This window comes from Diabrotica virgifera, chromosome 1, assembly GCF_917563875.1.
Source record: "Diabrotica virgifera virgifera chromosome 1, PGI_DIABVI_V3a".
In the NCBI taxonomy this organism is placed as follows: domain Eukaryota; kingdom Metazoa; phylum Arthropoda; class Insecta; order Coleoptera; family Chrysomelidae; genus Diabrotica; species Diabrotica virgifera.
Window position 1 is genome coordinate 81,162,304 of NC_065443.1, and position 18,607 is coordinate 81,180,910.

The 18,607-nt window shown below is 33.3% G+C and overlaps 1 protein-coding gene across 1 annotated transcript in view; it reads left to right on the forward strand.

Moving 5' to 3' along the window:
- The window catches only part of LOC114332680 (protein outspread), an 889,498-nt gene that overhangs the window by 835,355 nt on the left and 35,536 nt on the right, over window positions 1-18,607 (forward strand). Inside the window, exons 7-8 of the mRNA XM_050657294.1 lie at window positions 4,019-4,313; window positions 16,380-17,101. Of these exons, the coding sequence (XP_050513251.1) occupies window positions 4,019-4,313; window positions 16,380-17,101 (1,017 nt within the window). The remainder of the gene's footprint in view (window positions 1-4,018; window positions 4,314-16,379; window positions 17,102-18,607) is intronic.

An 18,607-nucleotide genomic window follows, 5' to 3' on the forward strand; every position in this document is an offset into this window, starting at 1 on the left:
AGAATAATAATTAACGGACGATTTATTAACAACATAAGATATGCAGATCACACCGTGATTATGGCAAGCTCTGCTGAACAACTCCTATTACTAATAAACAAAACAAACAGTTTCTGTCAAAAATATGGACTAAAAATAAATATACATACCTACTTAAAAAAGACCAAATTAATACGTGATAATAACTAAAAAAACAAATATACAAACAAATATACATTTAGGGCAGTCAATGAGGGTATTTGGCTCCGAATTCCATCCTACTACATCGATTTACTTGATATTTTCACAGTAAGTAGGGAATTGCTCAAGAAACAAAGTCTACCCTATGCCGATGTGCGCTTTTATCTTGGGGGTAGTTCCCACCCCTTATCGGTGGTGGAGAATTTTTTGGTTAAAATAACCACAGAAGTAGCTAGATAACCTAATTCTAAGGAAAAACTGTTGTGTAAAGTTAGAGTAGAGTAGAGTAGAGTTATTCGTGGTTGAAAATTGGCCATTTTCATTGAAAAATGACACTTTTTCGGTCGGTTTTTTGCGAATACCTTAAGAACTATGCATCTAACGAAAAAACTATATAAAATATTGTATAAAAAACAAAGAGATTCGTTCCTTCATAAATCTTCTAGTTCTAATACAAAAAGAGATATGGTAGGTGAGAAGAGTTTGTTTTTTTGGTGCATGCTCAAATCGGAGTATTCAACTTGAAATAACAAAGAAACGGTCGATTTTAGGTGTATAATGTTGCCAATACCTTTTGTAGTGCTTGAAAAATCTTTTAAAGTGAGCAATATTAAATGTCGATTACATTCAAACTAAGCGAGATATGCTGCAAAAATTTGATGACTAATGTATTTTATTAAACACCCACTCCCCCCCTATATTAACATGAAAGCCCATGCTCCATTAAAAATTGTTGTCCCATTGTCCCATTAAAATTTTTTAATGTTTTTTTGTGTCTGTTTTTTTGTTAGAGTCTCAATGTGCTGAGGAACTTTTTAAATTTGACAAAAAATTTTGTTCCATTTTGTGAACAATGGGATCCCACTCTAGTAGTGGTAGTTTTTAAGTTTTGACTTACGTTAAACATTGTTAAACGTTAAGCTTAAATAGTTACTTATATTAAATTATTCTATTGTAGCTTAGCTCTGAAGATGGCTTTGTAAGCCGAAAGTGCTCACATTGAATGATTTTTTTGTTTCGCGATAGATGGAAATCACAGAAAAACAAATACAGATCAAATGAATACAGTTTTTTAAAATTTTTGTACTGAATCCGAAAATACAATAAAAAATGTGGGTTTTTATTTAAGATTTCAAAGTTGTGTGATTTCAAGGTTGTGCGTTTTTCAATTTTTTGATTCGATGTAAATTTCGCCAATAATATTCAACCGTCCCGATTCTATTGCCACACCCGGTATAGGTATTACAGAAATCTAGTAAGATGAAACGGTTGTCTTAAATTTAATAAATTTTAAGAAGATTTAAAACGGAACAGTTTTTTCTGGTTTTATAGCTATGTAGTTAATTTTCTGTTTAATAAACCTGACTGAAATCCAAAAAACAGGATGTGGTTTTGTTCCGTACGATCCATTTAAAAATATTATAGCTTGACTTCATTAAAGAAAATGTAACTAATTATTGTCTCGTAATTTTATGTTTCACGCGACAATTCGCCTTTAATTAGAAGCAAGCGATGTGTGGTAAAAAAATTAGTCACGACTTCGAGAAAGTGTACTCGCCATTATTTTTAATAAACTTGAAATAACTATTCACTGAAATAAAAATTATATGTTTTATCTATGTAATAAATATCGGACAATCTATTTCACGTGTATTATATAGAAATGAAACCGAATATCCACTATCACCATAGAAAGTTGTTACGTATTTTGATCATTGGATTGTTGTTGTTTGGTTATATAAATAATAGGCAAAGAATTAATGGAAAGCTATCTGTAGTAGACGATCCGATATAAGGTCGATTTGCACCGATCTATTTAATGGATAAAAATTATTGGATAAGTATGTAATTTAGCATGTTAACCATTACAAAAAACAAGGGTTGCCCGATCTAATCTTGTTCTAACTATAATTAATTAATAATTAAAAAATTACATTTTTTTATGAATTTAAAAAAAAATTTCGACCCGTGCAGATATTTCAGATTTCTTGGATCATTTAAACGAAAAAGGCCTTTTGTAATTTTTCTCTAAAGCTGATCGTTTTCGAGTTATAAACAATTTAAAACTGAAAAAACAACGAAAGATGATAATTTTCAAGGTTCAAAAACACAAGTAATAGTATAGTATAGTTGATCCAAAAGATGGCATAACCCAGACATCCAAAGTGAAAGTTATCCTTCAACACCAAATTGTTCTATATGGTCCACACAATGTCCAGAAAAAAGTCACACCATTTTGAGCGTCGGGTTTGGGGGGGAGAGAGGGGAGAAATCGGTAAATTCGTAGTTTTTTAAGTTTTTCGCCAATATTTCTAAAACTATGCGGTTTAGCATAACCAACCTTCTTTAAAAAAATGTTCTACATTAAATTTGAAATAAAAAAGGTCCTATGCATAATCTTTCTAAAATGAATGGTTCCAAAGTTACGGAGGTAGTATATTATAACTGGTCCAAAAAAAGGCCTAACCCAAACATCCAAAGTAAAAGTTTTCCTTCAACACCAAAATGTTCTATATGGTCCACATATTGTTCAGTAAAATGTTACACCATTTTGAGCGTCCGGTTTGGGAGGGAGATGGGAGAGAAGCCGGTAAATTGGTAGTTTTTTTAAGTTTTTCGTCAATATTTCTAAAACTATGCGTTAGCGTAAACAATGTTATATACAAAAATGTTCTATATGAAATTTAAAACAAAAAATGTTCTATACATAATTGTTATAAAGTCAACGGTTCCAGAGTTACGGAGGGTGAAAGTCGAGGTTTTCGATACTTTTTATATTTTTTGGGCAATATTTATGATATAACTATACCAAAAACCCAGACATCCAAAGTGAAAGTTATCCTTTAACACCAAATTGTTCTATATGGTCCACATAATGTTCAGAAAAAAGTCACACCATTTTGAGCTTTGGGTTTGGGGGGCAGAGGGGGGAGAAATCGGTAAATATAAAATGTATCGAAAAACTCCACTTTTCACCCTCCGTAACTCTGGAACCGTTGATTTTATAACAATTATGTATAGAACCTTTTTTGTTTTTAATTTTATGTAGAACATTTTGATATAGAACATTCCTTACGCTAAAGCATGGTTTTAGAAATATTGACGAAAAACCTAAAAAAACTACTAATTTACCGACTTCTCCCTCATCTCCCCCCCAAACCGGACGCCCAAAATAGTGTAACTTTTTACTGAACAATATGTGGACCATATAGAACAATTTGGTGTTGAAGCTTTTACTTTGGATGTCTGGGTTAGGCCGTTTTTTGGACCAATTATACTATACTACCTCCGTAACTTTGGAACCGTTCATTTTAGAAGGGTTATGCATAGGGCCTTTTTTATTTCAAACTTAATGGAGGACCAGGATTTTACATCAGAGTGTCCTCTTAGATAGATTGCCTTCGCTACGGCTGAGGAGTTCTATCTACCCCTTTGATCTCATACCAACCCTAAAATCAAGGGGCTGCCACGTCCGCCATCCATACCGTACCGAAGGTGTTCTTTCTTCTCCGCCATGGCTGCCGTTGTGGTCTTCATCCGTAACCCTGGACAAGGAACCCTAAACAGGTATTAGTTTCCCCGGGTCAAGAAACCCCTGGAATCTACGGAGGGCAGGAATTGATTTATTTTCCTGATAGGACTGTCCAAAGGAGTTCCTACCCGCTACCGCAAAATTTAATTATAGACTTAATTAGTAATTTAGACTTTTAGACCTTTAGACCTTTAATTATAGACTTTATCTGTTTAATTAGCAATTTAAATTTTCCTATGTAAGATAAGACATATAAACGAAACAGGGACAATGATGACATATCTCATAATTTCATTTTATTTTTAGGTCGAAGAGGCTCCGAGGACTGGAGTGAACTACCTCCTTCTCCTCCTTTGAATCGGCTTTCGATTAATCGGGTAAAAGATAGAGCTAGGCTGAGGCCGCGACTTCCAAGGTGCCAATCGAGGTACTCCACCGTCGATAGTACCTCAACCGATGAACTAGATTGTGCCAAAGAACCAGATAATGTACAGATACATAATGCATTTAACAGCAAACAGAACGACGAAATGGTGGAACTTGAAAAGAAGTTGCAAAAGGCCGAGGAAGAGGTGCAGTTGTTAGAAGAAGAAATTGCCAGGTAAATATTAGATAACAAAAATTCAAAATATTCCATGAATTTGTTTTCTTTTCTCTGCTTTAGTGATTCAGAAAAATCCTGCTTTAAATTTCATTTCTCTCTAGGTATGTCGTTTATTTGATTGATCTCTGTCCTGTTCCAAAGTTTCTTTTATCAACTATGCGTTATCTCTTCTAAACTCGCTCTCGAAGTTTGCCTTTGAATAATAATTAATATGGTTCACTGATGGATCTAGAACCATGGTACTTAGTGCAGCCGATATGTGAAACAATTGTGCATTTAATGATAGAAGTATATAATTTGGACCACATATACTACACTTATAAAGGTTCAAATTTAGATACGAGGCCATCTCAGATTTTGCCTTTTACAAAAATGGCGGGCATTCAAAATGGCGACTATACATATGTGACTAATAGCAAGATAACTTTTGAACGAGACGTCAGATTTCATTCAGATTTGGTATATAGATTCCTTTTTTGATGTAAAAGATCGAGGTCTTGAACCGGAAGAATCCGTTTACCAGAAGTTGTGTTTTTCCTGGTTTTAATGTAAAAATATGTTGTTTTTTTTTTCAATTCTTTCACCCTGTATGTATTAATTTTTCAAAAAGCTAATACCGCCAGTGAAAATACCGGAAAAATATTTTTTAAATATTTTGAACTTTTTAGTTCTGTTAATTACCATTTACTAAATGCATAACGTATCTTCACTTGTACCTATATGCGGCAGATTCGTGCAAATATTATAAGAATTATTGTGTATTTAATGGTGGAAGCATATAATTTGGACCACATATACTACACATATAAAGGTTCAAATCTGGATATAAGGCCATCTCAGTTTTTGTTTCTTTTACAAAAATGGCGGGCATTCAAAATGGCGACTATACATATGTGACTAATAGCACCATAACTTTTGAACGAGACGTCAGATTTAATAAAAATTTGTATATAAGTTCTTTCTTTGATGAGTAAGATCGAGATCTTGACTCGGAAGAATCAGTTTACCAGAAGTTGTGTTTTTACTGTTTTTTTTTTTATGTAAAAATATGTTGTTTCCTTTTCAAATCTTTCACCCTGTATATATAAATTTTTCAAAAAGATAGTACTGCCATTGAAAATAGTGTAAAAGTTTTTTTATGAAATATTTTGAACTTTTTAGTTATGTTAATTACCATTTAATAAATGCATAACGTATGTTCACATATATCTATATGGGCGACAGATTCATTTTGAATGCCCGCCATTTTTGTAAAAGACAAAATCTGAGATGGACTCATATCTAAATTTGAATCGTTGTATCTGTAGTATGTGTGGTCCAAAATATACGCTTCTAGTAATCGTTGCAAGATATTTCGGATTTAATCTTAGTTTTAATTTAATTTTAATTTTGATTTAATTTATTTTAATAAAATTGAACCTAATGTAACGAAAGACTAAGGGTGACTCTTCGTTATAGCATTAAGGGAGTACAGTCATTTTGTGCTTGATATCGGCCCAGTCTTTTAATTTGGGGAATTCCATCCGAATTATCTTGCAACGGATAGTACCATTAAATGCACAATAATTTTTATATTATTATTTGCAGGAATCTGCCCCACATAGGTACCTACATGCGAAGATACGTTATGCATTTTTATTAAATGGTAATTAATATAACTAAAGAATTCAAAACATTTCCTAAAAAATATTTTTACGCTCTTTTTAACGCCGGTATTACCTTTTTGAAAAGTTAATATATACAGCGTGAAAGAATTAAAAAAATAACATATTTTTACAAAAAAATAAGGAAAAACACAACTTCTGGTAAACCGACTCTTCCGGATCAAGAGCTTGATCTTATACATCAAAAAAGAACCTATATCCCAAATTTGGTTAAAATCGGACTTTTCGTTCAAAAGTTATCGTGCTATTAGTCACATATGTATAGTCGCCATTTTGAATGCCCGCCTTTTTTGTAAAAGGCAAAATCTGAGATGGCCTCGTATCTAAATTTGAACGTTTATATGTGTAGTATATGTGGTCCAAATTATATGGTTCTACCATTAAAAGCACGATAATTATTATAATATTTGCATGAATCTGCCGCACATAGGTACATGCGAAGATAAGTTATGCATTTATTTACATAACTAAAAAGCTCAATATATTTCATAAAAAATATTTTTACGCTCTTTTCAATGCCGGTACCTACTACCTTTTTGAAAAATTTATATATACAGGGTGAAAGATTTGAAAAAAAAACATTATTTTTACATAAAAAATCAGGAAAAACACAACTTTTGGTAAACGGATTCTTCCGGTTCAGGAGCTCGATCTTATACATCAAAAAAAGAACCCATATACCAAATTTGGTTGATGTCGGACTTTTCGTTTAAAAGTTATCGTGCTATTAGTCACATATGTATCGTCGCCATTTTGAATGCCCGCCATTTTTGTAAAAGGCAAGATCTGAGATGATGGACTTTGCTGTACTCTCTGAAACAAAGAAAAAAGGACAAGGAACTCAAAATCTGGATAGATATATACATATACATACGGGAGTTAATAAGGAAGAACATGCCAAAAGAGGAGTATCAATACTTATATTGAAGAAATACAAAAAGAACATATCGAACTGGCAAGCAATAAATGAAAGAATCATAAAGGTCAACCTCAACCTGAAAGGATCAAAAATGACAATAATAGGCACATACGGCCCGAATGATGATGCACGCGTAGAAGAAAAAAGAAAATATTATGAAGTCTTAGATGAAACTATTTCTCAAATAGGTCAAACAAGGGAAACTATTATACTAGGTGACCTAAATGCAAGAACTGGTAGAAGAATAAACGATGAAATAATAGGACCATATGGAGAAAACACTACAAACGACAATGGCAATAACTTAATAGAAATGTGTAGACACAATTCACTAAGGATCATGAATGGGTATTTCAAACATAAGGCAATACATACATATACATGGACTCAGCCTACAAGAAACTTGAGATCAGTAATTGATTACCTAATAATGAAACAAAAATCTAAAATAAAAGTGCATGACGTAAGAGTGTTTCGAGGAGCCGAATGTGGAAGTGACCACTACTTAGTAAAAGCCAAAATGATACTACCTCTAAGCGGAAATTGTAAACACCAACAAAATCAAAACATAAACGAAAATCACTCAGTAGAAGTTAAACAACTGCAGTACAATCTAACAAGTTTAGACAACGATAGTACTAGAGAATTGTATAAAAAAAGATTAGAGCAACAACTACCACAGGAATTCAAACATAAAACAACAGAAGAGCTACATAGAATAATAAAAAAAGGAATACATCAAGCCGCCAAAGAAGCCTTAGGTATAAGAGAAAATAAACCCAGAAAGACAAATAATTGGTGGAATGATGAACTACAGGAAATGAAAGAACAAAAACAAAAGTTATATCACAGATGGCTGGGAACAAAAGATCAAGAACATAAAAGAGAATATAGAGAAATGGTAAATAAATTTAAATCAACGGTAATAGAGTCAAAAAATCAAAGCTGGGAAAGAAAATGTCAGGAATTAGATCCGTACATCGGCGGCCGCAAATCAAGAGAATCCTGGAGGTTTATAAAAAACATCAGATCCAACAAAACAGAACAAATAGCCATACACTCCATAGAACCTGAAAAATGGGAAAAACACTATAAAACACTGTTAGTAGAAGAAAGACCGGAATACAAAAACATAGAACAACATGAAGTCCTGATTCAAGGGGAGCCATTAGCAATCAACGTAGAAGACACTAAAAAAGCTGTATCACGGCTGAAAAATGGACGTGCTCCTGGTCCAGAGGGGATATATGCAGAGTTAATAAAAAATGGAACCAACAAACTATTCGAGATTCTAACAGAAGTTTTCAATAGGCACTTGCATGGAGAACCAGTGCCACAAAGTTGGAAAGAAGGATGGATTACATCTATCCATAAGAAAGGAAATAAGGAAGATTGCAATAACTATCGGGGTATAACTGTTACGAGTACGCTTAGCAGATTATATGGAAGAATTATAAAAGAACGCATATGCGAAGAATACCGCCCTTTTGAGTCAGAAGAACAAAACGGATTCAGAGCAGGACGATCCACAATAGATAGTATTTTCTGCTTATCCCAAATACTTGAGAAAAGAACACTGAGATCTCGAGAAGTGCATTTACTCTTAGTCGATTTAACAAAAGCATATGACACCGTGCCTGTTGCGAAGTTGTGGAAAGTATTGGAGAAAACCAGTATCAGCGTTACACTAATCGATGCTATTAAAGAGCTTTATAAGAACACAATAGCAAAAGTTAAAATAGGAAAAGAGGTGTCTAATGGTTTTCAGGTAACAAAAGGACTTAAGCAAGGTTGTTGTTTATCTCCCATACTGTTCAACATATATATCGATGAAGCACTCAGGCACTGGAAGAAGAAGTGTAAAGGGATGGGGCTATCTATTGGGGATGAAACGTTATATACGTTGCACTATGCAGATGACCAGGTAGTTATTGCCCAAGACAAAGAAGACCTGGAGTATATGGCTAGAAAACTAATGGAAGAGTACAAAAAATGGGGCCTCGAAGTAAATGTCCAAAAAACACAATATCTTTGCGTAGGAGGAGAAAATAATCCAGATGACCTCGACTTAGAAGATGAAACTATTAAGAAATGTGACCAATGTACATATTTGGGGGTAAAACTGACAAAGACAGGACGAAGTGATGAAGCCATAAAAGACAGAATAACCAAAGGAAAACAAGTTATAGGTGCGTTGAATTCAGTATTATGGCAAAAAAATATAAGACCGGAAACGAAAAAACGAATATATAATACCATATTAAAACCAGTAATCGTCTATGGCTCAGAAGTGTGGCAGTTATCACAAAAACTTAAAGGTAACCTATTGGCAGTTGAAATGGATTTTTGGAGGAGAGCAGCGGGAAAGTCTAGATTAGAACATGTGAAAAATGAGGACATCAGGAGACAAATGAAAGTACAAAGATCAATTATAGAAGACATCGAAAAACAACAACTAATATGGTACGGACATGTTAGACGTATGGGGGAAGAAAGACTACCCAAAAAGATATTAGAATGGGTACCACCAGAGAAAAGAAAACGAGGACGACCACCAACAACATGGATCCAAGGAATCTCAAAAGCAATGTCAGCAAGAAATCTATCTGAAGAAGACTGGCAGAATAGACAGGCTTGGCGAACGGGAACCCAAAGGCGTATTACGCTGTGAACGGGATTTATATATATAAGATCTGAGATGGCCTCGTATCTAAATTTGAACCTTTATATGTGTAGTATACATATGTGGTCCAAATTATGTGCTTCTATCATTAAATGCACAATTCTTATAATATTTGCACGAATCTGCCGCACTAACTGGATCAGCAGTCTTTGGGCAGACATGTAATCATAATAAATCGTAGGTATACCCTAGGTCAGTGATACTCAACCTGCGGCCCGCGGGCCGCATGCGGCCCTCTAGCGTTTTTTATGCGGCCCGAAGGCTAACTAAAGGGCTCTGTGATCAAACTATTTGTCAAATTTCACGTGTTTGAGGCGTGTTTGGGAGTGAGGCAGACAATTTATTGACTTGATTTTAAATTATATTGAAATTTTTAAGAACTCTGATTAAAAGCAAGGTATTATTAACTTTTAATAATAAATTATTAAAGTTAATGAACAATAATACTCATTTTATTAGAGTATAAGTATTTAATACTCATTTTAACAATAATCAACACTTATTTACTGAATTGCAACAACCCATTTATTAATCACAAGAAAAATTCAGGTCCGGATTAACAAAAAAAAAATTTAAATAAGACCTTGAAACAACACCCTGTATATTCAAATTTTCAAAATTCGTCTGCAAGTTTAAAAAGAGCACAAAACTAAGTTGGTCGGTTCAATTTTTGCGCAGAAAATTTAATGACATTAATTTTGAAATTATATCGTTTGTTTTGAAAGTTCCAGTTCTTAAAAATTTCGACATTGTTTCAAAATTAAAGTCATTGCATTGTCTGCGCAAAAAATGAAAGCTCCATTAAAGCTCTTTTCAAATGTGCAAACAGGTTTTGAAAATTTCAATATACAGGATGTTGTTTCAAGGTCACAATGGATTTATAATTTTGTTTAATCCGGACCTGGATTTTTCTTGTGATTAGTAGTTGGGTGGTTTGGGTTCTAAATGTGACATATGTGTACTAAATATCAAAAAAATATACAAGGTGGTTCTAAAGTTATGGGTCTAGAAAGAAATGGGCAAAATCGATAAAACACTCTGTAACTCGGTTATAAAGTCGGTAGAGCAATAAATTTATTATAGGTCTGGATCCCGCGTATGAAAAAAAAGTTGATTAATAGAAAGCTGAAAATTTGTTAATAGCTTAAGGGTGTCTAGTCGGACAAACTTTGATATATGGGAACACTGGAACAGGGGAAGTTTTAATTGTGGAACAGGTTAAACATTTGGAACGGTCAGACCACGAAAACGGCACATGTATTTTGTCCGACAGAACAGACTTAAACTCTTCGAACAGAGATTAAACTCTCATGCAGAAATCAGACTGCTATTTATCACAACATGGGCGTTTTAATGAGTGGAACATGTAGAATATGTCAAATGACAGGAATTATGACAGGTGATAAATAGCAGTCTGATTTTTGCATAAGAGTTTAATCTCTGTTCGGAGAGTTTAAGTCTGTTCTGTCGGACAAAATAAATGTGCCGTTTTCGTGGTGTGACCGTTCCAAATTTTTAACCTGTTCCACAATTAAAACTGCCCCTGTTCCAGTGTTCCCAGATATCAAAGTTTATCCGACTAGTCACCCTTAAGCTATTAACAAATTTTCAGCTTGCTATTAATCAACTTTTTTTTCATACGCGGGATCCAGACCTATTATGTCTAGAACCGCCTCATTTACCTCTATTCACCATTCAAGTATTTCCGTTTCCCAATGAAACACCCTGTATACTACTTCATCTTGATTGCGGCCCGCAAGCTTTGGCAATAGCTACTATGTGGCCCAGGAAAGAAAAAGGTTGAGTATCGCTGCCCTAGGTCAATATACCACTGTGTTCCAGGCTGAAGATTTTGCTTTGGTGGCCTGCAATGATGAAATCATGGATGGAGACCCCAAAGCAAAGAGACTCACTGGTGCAAAACTGGTGAAGAACTGCAAAGATCTCCTCAACATCCTGCCAAAAGATAATAAAGTGTCTTTAATACCGGTGCCGGGCCATGAAGTGCTGAACGGGAATCACTAAAGATGCTACAAAAACAAAAACAAGGTTCAGAAGTGGCTGAACCATCAAAAGACATGTAGAGCTATTCAAGGGAAAACCCATACTAAGAAAATAATTAGGAATATTGATAAAAAAATCTTAGATAATTTGATGAACCTCGAAGATTAAAACGGTCACTGAACTATGGCACAGAAAATGCGAAATGGAAGAAGAGACACACATACTATGTCATTGCAATGTGCTAAGTGATGTAAGGCAGGGATTCACTGGTCAACTGAGGATTGAACCAGAAAAGATCCTAAAACCATTAATAAGGCAACTATTGGCCTTCATTTAGATGTGATTTAGGCTACAGGACTTATTAGAGTTTACTGGAAAAACAAGGTATGGTACAAAGGTCTTACTACTAAGTGCCAGAGGTTCGCATGAACTAAGAAGAAGAAAGTCTCTTATAGTGATATTTGTGTGTGCTTTTTGGTTATAGTATCTTTGTAAGGGCCTATATTATTTAGATCACCTAGATTGATATTAACACCAGGTTATGGATTCTTATGCTTAGTATCTACGCAAAGGCTATAGCGGGATAAGATGGTCAAAAATGCCCCCGCACCGATCAGCGCCGCTACTTATGTTTTCGATAAAGGATATAAAATTATGCCCTCATGCAAATTTTTATCTTCCCAGAGGTCCTAAAACCTCTTAAATCGAGAAAAGAAGAATTTTTAGGTTTTATTTTTTGTGAGCGCAATTTTACCTTAAAAAATCTGAAAAAATTCAAGAGTATGTTTGCATACAAAACAGCCTGATTTTTTTCAGATTTTTGTAATAAAAAATGAGCCCAGGAAAAATTTTTGAAATTTAAAAAAAAAATTAGGTTATGTAAATATGATTTGGCCAACTTGTAAATAGTATTTTTTGGTGTGTTTTTATCGTTCTTTTGAATGGCAGAGGCAGAATTTTTAATATATGAGCGGACAGAACGAAAAAATTGAAAAAACCGTTTTTGGCTGTCTCGAGATGCATCTCGGGACAGCCAATTTTAGGATTCAGGATCCTGACTACAACATCAGAAAAAACGCTAAAAGTGTGAATTTTGTCATAAAATTTGGTATGTGAGCTTATAATAATATTTGGAACAGCTTTTCCAAATAACTTTTTTCGATATCTCTAACGCGAAGCAAATCGAATCGCATATCGAAAATTCACCCTGTTTGTTGGATATAATATTATCAATTTGATAATTTATTGCAACTGATATAGTCGTATTTTTTATACCTTGATTCAAAATATACATTTAAAATACTGACTAATTCACTAATTTTATTATAAAAAGTTCAAATTGATTGCATTGAAGTATTGAACCAATTAATGTGTACTTAATAATAATTTATACAGAGTGAGGTTTATGTACGGAAACCCTCAATTATCTCGAAAACGGTTTGCACGATGTTTATAAATTTTGGTGGGTAGGGGTTTTCTAATGCGGCCGATATTATAGTGATAATTACATTGTTGTCAGATCTTCCGTTTTTCTAAAAATCTAATAAAAATTTTTACTTCAATTGGAATACCTTCTATATTTTTTGCGTTTTGAAGTCCTTAAAAAATACTAATTATTTTTCATGTTATATTCCCCATACCTAAAGGTCATACTTACGGAGTTATTGCAACATTTATTAAAAAAAAAATTAAACAAATTATAAAAATCAATTTTTTCGGCCCGGGTAGACATTATTTTACGTTCTTTGGACCATTGGGAACAAAAAAGTTCTTTTGTAATTTTTCCCTAAAGTTAATCGTTTTCGAGTTATAACCAATTTAAAACTGAAAAAAAAATCGAATAATGACGATTTTCAAGGTTCAAAAATACAAATCAAAAATATTATTTTTGTTTCTACCCAGTATACAAATTCAAGTTCAAGCCTTATTTTATCAGTTACCAATAAGTAATTTAAGCTTGTTTTATTCTAAAATATTGTTTTTTAGTTGTTAATGCAGCCCGATCGCCCGTCCTCTCATATGCGCTTCACTAACAATTATTAAAAAGCAATGTTTTAGAATAAAACGGGCCAAAAAAAGTTTATATCGAGCGCCTAGAAGAAGGGCTTAGCTTGAATTTGGGTACTCAGCAGTTTCAAAAATAATATTTTTTATTTTCAAGGTTCAAAAACACAATTTTTGAACCTTGAAAATCGTCAGTATTCGATTTTTTTCAGTTTTAAATTGTTTAGAGCTCGAAAACCATTAACATTAGAGAAAAATTACAAAAGACCTTTTTTGGGTCTATAATATGAAAATATAACATGAAAAATAATCGGTATTTCTTAAGGACTTCAAAACGCAAAAGACATACAGGGTGTTCCATTTGAAATAAGAAAGTTCATTAGATTTCCAGAAAAAACGGAAGATCTGACAACAATGTAATTATCACTATAATATCGGCTGCATTAGAAAACCCCTACCCATCAAAACTTATAAAAATCGTGCAAGACGTTTCCGAGATAATTGAGGGTTTTTATACATAACACTCACTCTGTATATTATAATTACATACTATAATAATAATATTTATATTAATACGCATTAATTGGTTCAATACTTCAATGCAATCAATTTGAACTTTTTATGATAAAATTAGTAAATTGGTCAGTATTTCGAATGTATATTTTGAATCAAGGTATAAAAAATACGACTATATTAGTTGCAATAAATTATCAAATTGATAATATACAGGAAAATGAAATAACTATTAATCACTGTCAGGAATATAAATACTTGGGTCTTACAATTACACAAGATGGAACGTTGGACAAGAATATCCAAGAAAGGTGCACACAAGGAAGGAAAGCTATCGCATTATTGAACAAAATCCTATGGGACCAAAGTATCTCCAAAGAAAATAAACGTAACATCTATAACAGCATTGTTAAGAGCATTATAACATACAGCAGCGAAGTTTGGCCACTTAAAGAAAAATCCGAAAATATGCTCAGAACAACTGAAATGGACTTCTGGAGAAGATCTGCTGGTATATCAAGAATACAAAAAATCAGAAATACAAGAATATTGGAGATAATGGATGTAAAGCATACAATAATGGACGATATAAAAACAAAGCAACTAAGATGGTTTGGCCACGTACAACGTATGGAAGAAGACAGATTACCCAAGCAAGTGCTACGATGGGCACCAAAAGGACGGCGGAAGAGAGGAAGACCTAGGAAAAGCTGGATAGAAGGAATCCATAGGGAAATCGGAGAAAGAGGCTTGAACGAAGACATGTGCTACGATCGAGAGCAATGGCGATTGGGAATCGGAAGACGTCGTAGAACGTTATGAACCGATTATATATATAATATATAATATACAGTATGTCGCATTTAAGATGAAGACACACCTATATTTCGGCTATCAAAATATATACAGATTTGAAATTTGGCCCAGTCATACAGGTTGATGGTTCACAATTTTTAAAATACTCAACTGAAATTTAAATTTTAAACGCAATCTACTGTGAATCCACAAACTGGGTGAGTTTTCGATATGCTTCGCGTTAGAGATATCGAAAAAAAAAATTTTTTTCCAAATATTATTATTAGCCCACACACCAAATTTTATGACAAAATTCACAGTTTTAGTGTTTTTTCAGTTGTTGTAGTCAGGATCCTAAATCCTAAAATTGGCTGTCCCGAGATGCATCTCGAGACAGCCAAAAACGGTTTTTTCAATTTTTTCGTTTTTTCCGCTCAGATATTAAAAATTCTGCCTCTGCCATTCAAAAGAACGACAAAAAATACACAAAAAATACTATTTAAAAGTTGGCCAAATCATATTTACATAACCTAAAATTTTTTTTTAAATTTCAAAAATTTTTCCTGGGCTCATTTTTTATTACAAAAATCTGAAAAAAATCAGGCTGTTTTGTATGCAAAATATACATACTCTTGAATTTTTTCAGATTTTGTAAGTTAAAATTGCGCTCACAAAAAAATAAAACCTAAAAATTCTTCTTTTCTCGATTTAAGAGGTTTTAGGACCTCTGGGTAGCTAAAAATTTGCATGAGAGCATACTTTTATATCCTTTATCGAAAACATAAGTAGCTGGGCTGATCGGTGCGGGGGCATTTTTGACCATCTTATCCCGCTATAGCCTTTAATGAGTACAAATGATGTGGTCAAAGTGTTGAAATTGAGTTCAACAAATATATTACTAAAAGAAAAGTAAAGCTGGTTCAGATTTAATTACACTACAGAGCCTCTACTATGTGCTTATACGTATTTCGGAATAACCGTTTCCTCATCGGAGCACCTGGGTAGAGGCACTGAACTGAAATCAATTCCTTTCATCCTTTCCGGGTAATTATCAAAATAATTACCAAAGATGCTACTAGCACCATCTATGAATCAAAAGTCTAATAAGTCAGGAAATAAAATTCGAAATCATTTATCCTCTGAGCTTTTTAAGTTGGAAAAATATAGCATAACAGAGTGGCGAAATACTCGACAAGGAAGTCTAAATTGCATTTCACGTCCTGTCATTCACCGTGATAACAATTTAGCGAACTATTTCATTTAATATCCACCAAAGGTGAATAAAGTATAAACTAAAAGAAACGAAAAGATGGTTCAGATTTGATTACAGTTCAAAGCCTCTACTATGTACTTATACGTATTTCGGAATAACCGTTTCCTCATCGGAGCACCTGGGTTTAGAAATTTCCTGACTTATTAGAAATATATTACTGTTAATTATGTCTACCGATGCAATATTTATATTATTTATTGTATTTCAGGTTGAAGAAATTGCAATCGGATGCAGCAATTCGAGAGAAAAAAGCCAAGGAGATGCTATCAAACATGGAAAAAACCGAAATAGAATTAAACCAAAGAAACTCACAAATCGAAATAAATTTCTTGAAAGAGCAAAGAGTATTACAAAGACGACTATCTGAAACAGAAGAGACGGCAAAGATGCACGAAGAAAAGTGTAATCTACTTTCAAGAGATTTACAAAATAAACAACGCATGATAGTAAATCTAAGGGACGAGTTGATCACCTCAAACGAAAGGTTAAGTGAAGAAAAGGAAGAAAATACGAAATTATTTTTGAGAATCCAAGAACTAGAAGGCAGATTTAAGTCAAAGAACTTTAAAACTGACTCTATATCGGAACTGACTAATATCAACTTAGACCTAGACATAGACGAACTGAACCAAAACGAACTTAAAGAATATTGTCTCGATTTGAAAAGTCGCTTCGAAAGGGCAATATTGGAAATTCGGGCGATGAAGAGAGCTTTGAGAGAAAGCGACGAGAACTGTGATAGATTAGAGGTGTCAAATAATCGATTAATGGATTCGGTGGAAGTACAACAACAAGAGCACGAAGCTGAAGTCAAACTCTTGGTACAAAGGCTAGACCATCTTACGACGAAGCTAGTAACTACGGAGAAACAGCTCAAAACTAAATCGAAAACAGAGGCTAAAGAAAAAAGAAGGTCACTGTCACTTAAAGGTAAGTTCATAAAATTTTGAATCTTTCCTTTTAACAAGTGTAAACAATTTTATGTTGGCAATAATTTATTTTCTTACTGAAGGTTCTAAAATTGTTCTTGTAGCATGTTCAAGTTAAAAATTGTACCTATTTATGTAGGATGTTAAGGTAAACCACAGTTGATAGTAATAAAAATTACACTTTACGTTTATTTTTGAGTTTTTAATTTCCACTGTGGAAATTGTTTTCAAATAAATTGTTATACCTTGTAGGTTGTTTATTAATTGGCGCTTTGTTTTACCAACGAATATAGACGCAAGTAGAAGATTTCTCTCATGTAACTTTTCAGCATAGGATTTGTGTTCCCACTGAGTTGAAGCAAATACATTAGAGTGTAATACATCCAACTCCCACAGAAATCTGGAAGCACGTTGCCACTAGCGCCTCTGTCGGCTTGAGTTGAACTACGATTTGACAACGTAAAATTTGACGTAAACATTCAATTTTAATTTAATTTTATTAATTTTTGGATAACGAGCTAATTTTTCTAAATTGTGTTTGTACTTTTACACGAAATGTCTTATAATATAGGTTCTGTAAAATGGATTATCAGCAAATACCTAGGATGACAACAAAATTAACTAATAATAAATATATTACTTTGCCCCCATTCTCCCCGATGAGAGGGTGTTTAGCTGCAATTTCTTTTGACAAGAAGGCTAATCCAAGACTGTATAGAAAATTTATTTTCTATTATTAGGGCTAAATATATTTTCTATTATTAGGGAAATACACCTGATAGTGTGAAATTTAGGTATAACTTATAAAGGGAGCTGCAGATAAAATTATTGATTATATTTAAAAGGTAATTTCAAAATTATACACAAGAGAGTGTTGAAAACGTTAAATATAAATTAAAATTAAGATGTTACTTACAAGAAACTCTCCAAAATGTATGTACAAATTGTCACAAAACTTTTATAGATAAATAGTTAAATCTTTTAATAAAAGCTTATGTAAATAAAATTAACGATAGTAAAAAGCAAACATTATGTAAATTAAAAACTAACAATATTAAATTAAAGAAAATAGCTCACAACTAAATTTGTATTTTTATTTAATCGTATAAAAATTACCTTTCTTTTAAATGTATAGTTTGTGGTTATCAACGCAGACCACTAGATGGCGCTATATTGTTTGCTTCCGCAAAATTAATGGGAAATGTCAAGAGTTGTATGTATTACAGTCTAATGTATTTGGTTGAAGCTATGGCGGAATAACCACGTGACAACGACTACGGAGCTTGCGCGATCTCGTCGCCACCACGGCCGCAACATCCCTCGTCAACAAGCCTCCTTCTAAAATATGGAAGAGTGGAGCAACTTTCTTTAGATACTTGATACTTATTTTCTTACCTAAATGCAATGTGGTCGTGTGCATACAATACTTGCCTTAAATCCCTTAAATCTTTGGATATTATAAAATTAGATATCAAAAACTACTGATGCACCTAATTTTTTTGTAAAA